We start from the raw sequence: 12,615 nt of genomic DNA on the forward strand, positions 1-12,615 counted from the left end.
AATTGTGACATCCCCCCAAGCCTAATGCAGTATAGCAGCCTAGTGTTTGCAGCTAAAACTCTGATTCCAACAAAAGCCAGTTATTAGCCATAAAATATTCTTCACCTCCTTTTTATCATCTTTGCAGGTGAAATAATGTGGAATCAAGAAATCTTTTCAGGGCCCCCGTCTGAAGATTGACAGACCTTGAGACAAAGGCAAACATGTCATCTCTACAATTCTGTAATTCTACAGCTTGACAAAAAAGTACTGTCATCATCATACTGCAGAGAACTGTGAAAAAAGGACTGCTTAAAATCAGAAGACGGGATTGCCAAGGCAATGTTACATTTACCTCTTCTTCAAGCATTCCTCCCAAGAGGCTCCTCATCGATTTCAAGCCGATGTCCTCATCTGAAGAAGAAGAAGAAGACGAAGAAACAAAAAGACATCATATTCCAGCCTCACGGAGAGGCAAATCTTTTGGTATTATAACCAAGTTGTAGCAAGCTGCTTAATTCCAAGGTCAGATCGAGTCACTTGCAGAAACTTTCCAGTCTTGAGATGTTCTGTGATTTGAGTATTTTTGTCATCTTGAAGAGGAATCATGTTCATTTCATGGATTTCTATGTAACATTTTTTAAAAATTTGAAATTCATTGTTGTAAAACAGATGGGAGCGCATGGGGGGGGGGGTGGGGTGGAATGTGTTTGGATATGCTTCTCCTTTTATGTATAAACTGATTTACCGTGAAGGAAAATGAGTGATGTCCTTTTTATCCTCTTAGGATTATTTTGCCAAATTTTATTGGATTATATTTTTCCAAATTCCATACTATGCACTACAATGGCGGACTACTCACTACCATACAGTAATAGTAAATCTAAACAAAACTCTTGTGAGTGCGTAAGTCACAAATAATTCACATTTTATAAAATGTTGCAAATTAACGCAACAGTCAGTTCCTTTTTGAGGTGCATACACATCTTCTATTAGCCTCAGTTTTAACACTTACAGGTCTATTAGTACTTTATATACCAGCCAGTAAATGCTGTGACTAATTATGTGGATGATAATTAGGGTTACCCAAAAAAAAGGCTGATTGCTAATTAAAAAAAAAAGCTGGTAGTTTGTTTACCATTCAGTCTATGGTTGAATGAAACCATCTTATCTGTTGTCTGATTGTGTGCACGTATATACATAGAAGCAGGCAACACAGACTCGATCATGGTGAAGGGTAAATCGTTACGTACGACATTCCCAGTATATTCCTAGGAAACCTAATCCATATCCATGCTTCGAAAGATTGTATATATAAAAAAGTTTATCAAGTTAAGAATTTAATGTCCGATTTTTTTTTTCTCTCCAGGATTTGCCAGTAATATATCTGGGCAGTACTCCTATTAGGTTGAGTATTGTCCTTGATATGTAGAGATCGGTTTAAATGTCTGTGTTTTAACAGTGTCTGTGTCTTAATTCCTCTTATAGCTGTCACATTGATCACACAGATTAACAGATTATCTAATACACTTATTTTTCCCAGAACTTTCTAATTTAATGTACAAAATTATTTATGGTGGCTTTTATTCCTGTAAATATTGCTTGGAAACAGCTGCATTACTCAAAATGTAATAACAAACCATACGTTTGAATGTACATGGGGAGGCCGGGAAAGGATGGGAGAGGGAGAGTGGGGGTGTCACTCTCCTTAAAGCACAGTTTCAGTAAATGTGCATTTGTATATTCCTAATGCTGTATCCAGTACCAAAACATGGTTAGCCAGTAAATTAATAACGTTAGTATTCCGGACTTCATTTTACTTGACCAAGTATTGCAATAACACATAGCTGTCTCCACCCCCTCCTACCCTACCCTACCCTAACCTATTCAAACAGCATTCATATATACTGAACGATAAGAATAATTATCATCAGTATATTTATTTTATAATTTGTACATACAGTCAATTCTACAAAAGCATTAATAATAGGCCAGTATCTTTCTTAGCTTTTGTTCTGTATCATTAATATTGATTCAATGTTTGTTATGCAAGGCTTTGCCCTATCACATTCTTGCTGATATTTTTACCAGCAAAACTCTTAGACTAATTGAAAGAAATATGGATGATATACAGTCAGAACCATGTATATATATATATATATATATATATATATATATATATATATATATATATATATACATATATATATATATATATATTAATATATGTATATGATCCTGGATCCCTGTCAGACACCGTGGGTGATCTCTGTCAGACATCATAGGTCATTCAGGTTAGGCACCATAGGTGATCCCTGTAATGCTTCATTTTTTCTTTGGATTGTATCTTTTTGATAATCTGTGTTATATTCACATATATCTGAATGCCCTTCGGACTAAGCAAGACCTGATGTTGTTGTTTATCACCGATTGGCTGCTACTTGTTAGAGAGTTACAAAGTACATTCACTCAATTCAGACAATTCTGTGTCCCATGACAGCAATTTTGGTTCGCAGTTTGATTTCTCTGAATATTGTGTCTTATTTAATACATTGGTACAACCTGAGGACTTGCATAGCAATTTTATTATGTGACATAGCATTTTGTGATGTGATACTGTATAAATTATGCCTTGCACGAATTCAAATTTAATATATGATCATAAAATATGCAGACCCTTTGAAGTTGATGCTATCATTTTAGTCATTACTGATGCAAACTTTGGCAGACTTAAAGTAGCAGGCTATTTTATCAAAGGAAACTCATTTACCACTGAAGTGTGATAACAACAGATTCAATTCAAAATACAGCTTTGACTTACCTTGAAGGGGTTTTGGAGGTACAATTGCAAGAGGAAGGTAACATGTACACAGAAGGGGTGCATTGTTCAGTCGTGGGTTTCATTGATCCGAATGATAGAAGCCTTATTTCGAATCAGGTTCTTTCAGTCATGGTTAGTGTGCATTGTTCAATGTTGCATTGTTAATTTCATAAATTTTTATTACCATGGAAACACTCTCTGAACAAAATTTTGAAAATGATTCCATTAAACCTCCGCCTTAGAAAGTCATGTGTGAGAGAAATAAAAGGGAACAAATTACTTTGTCAATATCGTTTTGTGAATATCAATTGTACATCTGATTCACAGAAGTTCCGTTTTCCAAAAAGTACTTGGCCTCAACCACCATGTTACTACATTTTGATGATGTTCAGACACACATTTGATGCGTTCACTGTGTGTATCACTGTAGGTTCACTGTACATTCAGTTTCACACTGCAAGTAAACTTATTACCTTCAAAAGTCTCAATCACTATTTAGTAAAAAATCAAGAAAAGTGTAACTAGTGTATGTATGATATCTTCCACTATCTTAAAGTTATTTTATTCAGGGATTTTCATTGCCTCTTCTTTTCCATTCCCATTTATAGATATTTTATGCGTTATTTCTATTACTTTTATTTGTTGTTTTTCTTTTTCTTCTGCTTTTTTTCTTTTGTTATTTGTTAATTTTTTTGTAATTCAAAATGTCAGAATGAGATTGTTTAAGGATATGAACAGTCCATTGTCTGAATTGTTTAAATTGCAGGTCAGATCTCTTAATCTCATGTCCAGCTTTGTGACCGAAAATGACCATTTTTTACAAAAGTGAAAATTGGCATATTTCTATCAATTCAGATATATATCCCAGTCTTCCAGGGTGTGTAATTTTGTTCCTGCGAGTCTTCATTAACTTCTTACATTGTTGTGTAAGTTTTGGGACTTTATAAGCCTATTTGATTTGCCAAAAAAAAAGTTTTTTTTTTTTTTAACTAGGATAAGTGACTTTCTACCTTGAAGTGTTTATATTGATTGGTATCAATGTATGGAAATAAGTTTGCTGGATTTAGAATAAGGCTAGGGTTTCAGGAATCAACATCTAGGTTTGAATATATCAAATTCTAACTTCTAAGAAAAGGCTGGACACTACCACAATGGGGTGAGGATGAGCACTTCCATTTGGGTGGGGGGCACAACCACCAAGTGGTGGAGAGTCAGGTTTACTACAGTGGGGAGAGGCTCATGAGCCACTCGATCAAATACATTTAGAGGCATCTTTTCATCTCTTTGCTTACATCATAAATTTGCTTTCACTTATTTCTATCACAGAGAAAATACTCTCCTATCTCAAGCATAATTTTATCTCGGCTATGTAGTAACATAGTCATTGAAGTAAATTGCAGGGTTGAATTTAAAGAAAAAGATGTAAACTAATGACTGTGAATATATGGTTGGCTTCATCTGCAAACTTAATAAATGGAGAAAAACAGGATAGTTTTTTACCAAGGTAGTAAATCTGTGGTTTCATGTAGATAATGTTTTATTCAAGTTATTTCAAGTTTTTATGACTTAATTAACATGAAATTAATCAGTAATGATATGTTAACGATGAATGCGATTAGTGTCATAGCTTTATCAGTAATAATGTTAGTTATGATAAAGCAATAAATGTTAGTTAATATTAAACATCCATTTCAATGTTTGGTATAATTGACTGTCATAAGTTACACAATTATTGCTTTACGATTTATTAAAACAATTTTTAAGTTGAAATTTATCGGCAAACCAAGTTGAATTAAATCAATAATGCAAACGTTAATGTACATCAGTTACATATTAAAGGTAACATTAATGAGTTGAATGAGAAGAAAACTGAAATTGCCATCACTGAAGGCTTACTTCCTTTAATGTAAATATTGCTTTTCTTGTGAACATTTCATGATCTGTCCCCATTTTGATTGAAATACGATGCCATACTTTAAAAATGGCAATAAATAAAAACAGTACTATCTAATGTTATTTGTTTGTGAGTAAGATCATGTTTTGATACATTTAAAATGACTGCAAATAATAATATGTAAGTTTGGCATTCCATTTGTAGTTATCTGAAATATATTAATGAAACATTTCTGAAATCTGTTCTTTGGCTTGCAGTTTATCGGTCTCAACAGCTTGACTAGTGTAAAATATTGTTCCATTAAAGTGGCATTTTGCATTGGGTTGCAACTTTGTATATGTTCAAACTAAATTGATAGTGCGCCCTATCAATCTCTTTCTTAACTCCTCTCACTTCCTTTGCCCTTCATTCCTCTTCCCTCCCATTGACCCTCTACATCACTCTACATTCCTCTCCCCTACCCCCCCCCCCAATTTTGTTTTATAGAGCCATTACACATAAAAGGAGAAAGGTAAAGATCCATTTGTGAAGCAATTGGATTTTGTGACTAACGGTGTAGCTATCATAGCTTCAAATATATGGCGGTCGTATGCAGAAAACTGATACCAGCACATACCATCTACTATGAACCACATCCTGAACTGAAGACGCAAAAACAGTTACATTTAGTCAACCATATGTCGAGTTAGGGACGAGATATTGAGACGAGATTTGTTCCTATTAAAGGCGTTGAATATATTTATCTTCAATGGACGTTTACGCTGTCTGCCACAATATTGTCCCTTTCAATGACAGCCATCACATGCAAAATGGAGAAAGGCGTCCGATCCATGGCTGGCATTCGATTTTCATTACGTCCAAAATAAAAAGTTTGTTGAACCGACCAATCACCGCAGTAGAAAACCTACTTGGATATTATGCAATATTTTAGCAGTCTAAATCCCTCTATTTTATACCTGACCAGTTTACGGCACCTGTCATGCTAATCAACTAACGTACTTAGTGTTATTCTACGGCAACTTTCCATCAAATATTTAGGAGTTGGATCAACTTGAATAAACCATGTATCAAATTAAAAATCCTATGGGGAAATTATGAACTTTGTAAGTATTTTTATTTGAAAAAAATCATCTTAGGCCCTTACGACAATTGTCGAGGGGCAATTATTCTAGCATTTCAGTTTACTCTGCTTGTGACCACTCGTTTTTATATAGACCATCATATTTATAAACATCTTACGACTGCACGACCCGGGAAACGTGACCATCAAAGTCTCAACCAAGATGCTTCGACAATTTTTCCAGAAAAGTGTGGTAATACTTGGAGTGCCTTTTTATTCGTGTTAATGTGGCAATTATATGTCGCCGAAGTTAGTATCAGTGCTCTTCGGTACCAAACTAAAGGCAGCTCTCGCTAAGTTTGACTCTTTCTTAGCGCTTATGCTAGGCCTAAGTTAGGCTTGCTTAGGTCTACCTATTTTCAGACGATAGCCTAACGTATACGTCTTCAATTTAGAGTGAGACTACAACAGACTAGGTCTCATCCTATTTAAGGAACATGTTTAACAGAATTTGTATCGGTATAAAGTGATAACACTGTAAAAGTGTAAGCAAACTCAGCCTAGGTATGGCATCGACAGACCTGCCCTGTTTTACATAGGCCTATCAGGTGTTACAGATTTGCACAGCTCCAGCTCAGTGCATGCAATGATATTAAAATACATACCGTATACACAGCAGGGTTTATAAAGCAGCGACTGAGAATGTGTACCGTATACCTGGCATGGTTTGTACAGCAGTGACCGATGCTGTCTACCATATACCTGGTATGGTTTGTACAGCAGCGACTGGTGCTGTGTGCCGTTTGGCTAACTGGTTGTGCGTTGAATAGTTGAGGTGGATTTTACATAGAATGGAGGGGGAAACCTTTGAGTGACATAATGAATGTGCTGAGACTGGTGATATAGGTAAGGTAACTAAAACAATGTGTGTGGGCTTTAACAAGCGTTCAGTTTAAATATTGTACTCATTCTACAGTATTGTATTTTACACCACCCTGTAGCAACCACAATATGTTCTGTTATTGTAACCACCAACCTTATGGAATCCCGAAAGGGCAATGTATTATGTTGTTTGTACTTCTATGCTGTCTGTTATCATGTTGTTGTCTCCTTCGATGTTGTTGTCTCCTTCAATATTGTTGTCTCCTTTGAGGTTTTTGTCTCCTTCGATGTTGTTTTCCTTCGATGTTGTTGTCTACTTTGAAGCTGTTGTCTCCTTCGATGTTGTTGTCTCCTTTGATGCTGGCGGCGCTGTTCACTTTTATGACGTCAAAATACGTATACAAATTTAAAGAATTTAGTGCTTCAGAACTAGCCAAAATGTCTGAGAGAGACCAACTAGCCCATCATGTAGGGCTAGATTATACAAACAAAATGAAAGCAGAAATTATGGAAATCTCTGTAAAATGGATGCAAAACATACGAAAGTCTTTCAACCTAAGAAAAAAAAGATATATGTGGTAAAGTTACAGGCCCAATGTTAGGTATGTAATATATAGCCCAACGTTAGGTATGTAATATATAGCCTTAGTATAACCATAGTAGTATTCAGTATATTATGATTAATATTAATATTAGTGTAGGTGCAACTGCAAGGAATGTGAGCCATAGTGGGCTTTGCTATCCAATTGCTGTTCATGCCTCATGAGTCATTGTCGTGTTTGGGGAGGGATCTGAAAATGCTAACAGTCTGTGGTCACTCTTCAGAATGTTTGTATATGACACCTGTTAGTAGAAGTAGTTAAGAACAATGCATGTATTATAATGAGGCACTCTGAATACAGAAGTCAAAGCAATAACAACTCCATTTTGAATCATCTCTTGTATATCTATCATCAAGAATATTACATTCAGAATAGAGCTGCATGGATAAAGAAATACATAAGTGTTAACCCCGATAATATATTAATATTGAGTGTGCCGAGGATGGTGCTAGTGCTGTAACCCCTGATTGTTTTACATGGAGTCTCTCCTGATGTGATGTGCTAGGCTTAATGTCCCAGCAAAATTTGATTCTCACTGTTTTCTAGATATAGATCAGAAATGGGCCACATTTTGGTTTTATCAGTGTTAGAATTGTGGAGAAATTACAATTCACTTTTCATTATCAAATGTTTATGCCATAGCGTTTTGCAATGTTAGTGAAACCATTTATTGTATGTAGCCTACTGTATATTAATTCTTACTGCTAAGGTGATGTGTAAATACCCCAAAATGGTTGCTGTGTTACCTTTTATACGGTTATCTTAGTTAAAGTGGATTTTGCCTAATTCTCCCTGTTTGTCACATGTCCTTATTTTTGGAATAGAAAATTGTAAATCTGCTGTTGAAAGTCTGGTTGGCTGCAACTATAGAGTATAGGTGCCAGTTAGCAAGTACTAACTTTGGTCTATGCGATCTCTGCTACAGTCACAGAAAGAAATATGCATGTCCTTCTTTATGATATCGGAAACATTGGAAAAATACTAGACTGAATGGTAGTTACATTCCATAATACATTTTGCCAAGTTTTGAATGCTAGGAATAAGTCAAGACATTGCTGGAAGTCTAGGTAATAAAAGAGGAGAGAAAAATACAGAAAACTAGAACAACCCTATATTGTAAAAATATCAAACTCATAGTACCATCAACTGCCTACAGTGTTACAGTTCATGAAGTAACAAAGTAACCTTTGAAAATGTATGTGAGACAGTGTTTTCAACTAAAACTAAGTATTTTCATCAACTTTCTTTCATTTCACAATTATTTACCTTTAGAAAACCCTGTTAAAGGTATAACATTCAATTCGGTTGCAAACCTGGAGATTTGCACAGGGAAAAATGGAGATTGGTGTTCAAAACCCGAAGATATTTAAAGAAAAAAATATTCTATCATCAAATAAATTCATATTGTTAATATCTCACAACCTGAAATATTTACAACCCCATGTAAATTTGCTTTACTTAATACTTATTTTTACCCGTTTAAGATTTTGGCACTTGAGATTCAGAGATCCCACCGTTAAACCTTTCTGAGAGTAGATTCTTATTTTAACATGCTTTTTGAATTGATGTTTGTATGATTGTCTTTAACTCTGGAAATGACTATAAAGTTGAATTATTATTACATAGTTGTTGCTCATGGTTATATTTTTCTCTTTTGTTGTTTATATAGCAGCCCCTCCTCCGTTCAAGATGGTTATCCGCAAACACAAACGGCGCAGAAGGGGAGTTGAAACTTACAAAGATTCTGAAGGAAAGATTCCCAAATGCAGTCACCATAAATGTTGAAGATATCTCAGGTAAAGTTATGAGAAACTCTACCTGGTCGGGCAGTATGAAACATGACTACGATAGCAGAGATCATGGACAGCCGCTTCAATTTGCAGAGTGAATTCATTTTGCAATGTTGAGTTATGACTACAACCTTTAGTGATCGTTTACTGCTATATAGATTGCAATATGAATTGTGACTACGTTTATATATAGAGTGATTAGTAGCTGCTGCTTGGTTTGCTATGTGTATGCTGTAAGAGGTTATTGCTATGATAGTGAAGTCTGTTCCATTGCTTCTTTGTATTCTGGTACAATGTGAATTGTGACTATGTTTATATACAGAGTGATCAGTAGCTGCTGCTTGGATTGTTATGTGTATGCTCGGTTATCACTTTGATAGTGAAGTCTATTCGATTGCTTGCTGCTGATTGCTTGTTTGCATTCTGGTACAATGTGAATTGTGACTACGTTTATAAACAGAGTGATCAGTAGCTGCTGCTTGGATTGCTATGTGTATGCTCGGTTATCTCTTTGATAGTGAAGTAGTATTCGATTGCTTGTTTGAATTCTGGTACAATGTGAATTGTGACTATGTTTATATACAGAGTGATCAGTAGCTGCTGCTTGGATTGCTATGTGTATGCTCGGTTATCTCTTTGATAGTGAAGTAGTATTCGATTGCTTGTTTGTATTCTGGTACAATGTGAATTGTGACTATGTTTATATACAGAGTGATCAGTAGCTGCTGCTTGGATTGCTATGTGTATGCTCGGTTATCTCTTTGATAGTGAAGTCTATTTGATTGCTTGTTTGTATTCTGGTACAATGTGAATGGTGATTATGAATTCGGACATGAGTGGCTAACATTTTGATTGCAAAGTCATAAGTTCAGGTGTGACCCCTTCCCTCCCCCCTTCCCTTCCACTAACAAATGTTTGGCGATGTCACTGACAGTCACCTCATGCTACAACCAATATATTGTTTAAATAATTTGATTTTCATAATGTATCTGCATCATATTAATTAATGCTATACCATGATTTTCTCTGTCTTGAAGTTTCAAGTATTGTCTATACTTTTCTTTAGGGGGTTGTGGTGCCATGTTCCAAGTTAATATTGAGTCATCAGACTTCAACGGGAAGAGGCTCGTAGCTCAACACAGGATGGTGACTGAGGTGAGGATTGAGGGTGGGCATGGGGGATTGGGAGGGGGAGAATTTGGGGGATGGGAGGGAGAGGGATTCAGAGGTTGGGAGGGGAGAGGGAGTTGGGGGTTGAAAGGGGAGAGGGAAGTTGGGAGTTGAAAGGGGAGAGAGAATTGCAGGGAGAGGGATTTGGGGGATTCAGAGGTTGGAAGAGGAGTGGGGTTGGGAGGCTGAGGGAGTTGGGAGGGGGAGAGAATTGGGAGTTGGGAGAGGGAATTGGGGGCATGTGGTTGGGAGGGGTAATGGGGTTTGGAGGGGATTCGTGGCAAAGGGGGTTGGGAGGAGAGGGGGAGTTGGGGGAACTGTTGTGAAAACAGTGGTTTTGGTAATATGTCTACTCTTTATCCCTTGACTCAACAAAAACTGACAGTTATGGGAGATATTTCATTACTTTATCATATCTCTCTCCCCTCCCTCCCATTTGGAAGGCTTTGGCTGAAGAAGTTAAACAGATGCATGGTTTAAGGATATCTACCACTGTGCCCTCTGAGAGTAACAAAGGATGACCAAGTCCTCACACGACCAGTTGTTACCTGTTGAATCTGCTGCTGTTATAACTCGATGAAGGAGTGGAGAATTCCAGGGACAAGTTATGATACTGTTCAATACAGGATGGCAGCTAAACATGTAATGTTTAACTATCAAACATAAGCCACTGATTGGATAACATCATTGGATTAATTCAAACATTAGATTTGACACTCAATTGATACCACAATAAGAACATATGGGTAAAAACTACAAGCAATATTACATTACATTTTCAGATGAAATTATGTATATCAATGTTGGTTAAATTTCTATTCAGTTGTGCTGTGTCTGTTCTTAACATATTTTTCCTCCGTCAAGTTTAAACCATGGTAAATACAAACATTTGTATGAGCATTGCCACATTTATCAAAAGTCCCTCTTAGTTTTCGGACAATTAGCACTGATTGCAGATATGAACCTTAACCAATTTGAATATTTTTTAGGAAAGTACTGTATATAGAAAACTTTGTTTGAATATACAAAATGTATTATTAAATATTGGTTGGTTAATTTTGTTGACTATCCACGTTTATTTGAAGAATTTTGGGTGTAGCATTGTCAGAGCAATTAAACTTTAATAGTGTAGTGTTCACTCTTCTCTTAGCCACAAAAATATCATAAAGTTTTTACTAGCATGAAATTCATGTATTGGACCATTCTGTATCTCAGAGTATTTCAGTGTTGGTAAAGAGATTCACAGTGACATTTATCTCAGCAATGCATATTCATTGCTTTAACAGTCATTAGTATGGCTCAAAGATATGCTAGAATGTCTGATAATGGCCACCCATGCTCAAATTTTAGGTTTAGCATTTTACTGCCACTGTCATAGTAATCCGCATTTAAATTTTCTTTTATAATAATCCTCAATCACTGGGAATAACGTTAAGAATCAGAGCCTCTAGGGAAGTACTAGTGAAACCTGTTTGGCCTGCTCAAATCAGGGCCAATACTGACAACCTTTAAGGGGTTGGAGAGATGAAGTTGCAAATCGTGCTGGTGTGTATGTATGTGACAGCCAGCTTGCGTGCGTGTGCAAGGGTGTGTATGTAACGGCCAGTACAACAGCAATATCTCTGCAACCATATATTTTAACTGTATGTTCGATTAGTTCATACATGGTTTGGTGATGTCAGTTGATGATAGGTGCATGGTCATATAATCAAGAAATTCAATCTCATTATTTTACATAAATGGACATGGCTAGAGTGCTATCGCAGTCAAAAGCTTGTAAACACAAATATCTCAAGACCAACAAGTTGAATCAATGTCATACTGGGTAGGTAGATGCCCCATGATGTGTAGATGTGCCCTATTGTTTGTGGTTCCCATCTCATGAATATTAATGAGTGGGCTGGGCTTAACATAAAATAATTAAAATGTGAATATCCCTTGGACAATAGTATGTCCAATATGCGTTGGTGATGTGATGTAACCATATATAATTATATGCTCTTTGTGGCAACAAGTTTGACCTCAATAATATTCATGAGTCGGTGAGGCTAAATGGGAAATTGCCAAAAGGGAGGGGGGGGCCTCTAGTCTATAGGAATAAAAAAGGGTTCTAGAGGTTGAAACAAGACTTTTTTCAGTTAAGATTAAAATTAAGGGATAATCATTGTGTATTTCATGATGAGCTCTATAATCTTTTCCTTTTATTAACAGAGCTCTGAGTATACAGTGATTTAATTTAGTGTGTCAAATAATAGCCATCAGTCAAATGTTTTAAGTTTAACCTTGCAGATTTTAGGTTGTGTTCTTTTGGCAATCCTGTTAATTTGATAAACAATGTGCAATTTATAGAAAAGATGTTTGACAAAGCAGGTTTGTCTGATTTGAAAGTACAATAAAAATACAATACATAACTGAAG

The 12,615-nt window shown here is 36.0% G+C and overlaps 2 protein-coding genes across 9 annotated transcripts in view; both read left to right on the forward strand.

Annotated features, from left to right (window-relative positions):
* The window catches only part of LOC139958968 (uncharacterized), a 37,212-nt gene extending 32,280 nt beyond the window's left edge, over positions 1-4,932 (forward strand). For all 5 annotated transcript variants that reach the window (XM_071956443.1, XM_071956454.1, XM_071956460.1 and 2 more), the window contains one exon: positions 128-4,932. The gene's annotated coding sequence lies outside the window, so the exon portion shown is untranslated. The remainder of the gene's footprint in view (positions 1-127) is intronic.
* A 919-nt stretch (positions 4,933-5,851) lies between these two features.
* Positions 5,852-12,609, forward strand: LOC139959014 (bolA-like protein 3). Of its 4 annotated transcripts, none has more exons than XM_071956516.1 (4): positions 5,852-6,007; positions 8,908-9,034; positions 10,095-10,183; positions 10,642-12,609. In XM_071956516.1, the coding sequence occupies exons 1-4, from the start codon at positions 5,978-5,980 to the stop codon at positions 10,717-10,719; spliced, it is 324 nt and encodes a 107-aa protein (XP_071812617.1). In that variant the 5' UTR covers positions 5,852-5,977; the 3' UTR covers positions 10,720-12,609. The 4 variants fall into 4 exon arrangements, with proteins under 4 accessions (XP_071812617.1, XP_071812625.1, XP_071812634.1 ...); XM_071956524.1 differs by having other exon boundaries at positions 5,891-6,007; positions 8,911-9,034; XM_071956533.1 differs by having other exon boundaries at positions 5,915-6,063.
* The last annotated feature ends 6 nt before the right edge of the window (positions 12,610-12,615 follow it).

This window comes from Apostichopus japonicus, chromosome 3 (assembly GCF_037975245.1).
Source record: "Apostichopus japonicus isolate 1M-3 chromosome 3, ASM3797524v1, whole genome shotgun sequence".
Classification (NCBI taxonomy): domain Eukaryota; kingdom Metazoa; phylum Echinodermata; class Holothuroidea; order Aspidochirotida; family Stichopodidae; genus Apostichopus; species Apostichopus japonicus.

Bases quoted from the DNA above. Each gene is read 5' to 3' on its own strand.
- LOC139959014 (XM_071956516.1), top strand. From the start codon at position 5,978: ATGCTTCGACAATTTTTCCAGAAAAGTGTG. The intron at 6,008-8,907 runs GTAATACTTGGA...TTGTTTATATAG, and splicing joins AATTTTTCCAGAAAAGTGTG to CAGCCCCTCCTCCGTTCAAG. The intron at 10,184-10,641 runs GTGAGGATTGAG...CCCATTTGGAAG, and splicing joins AACACAGGATGGTGACTGAG to GCTTTGGCTGAAGAAGTTAA.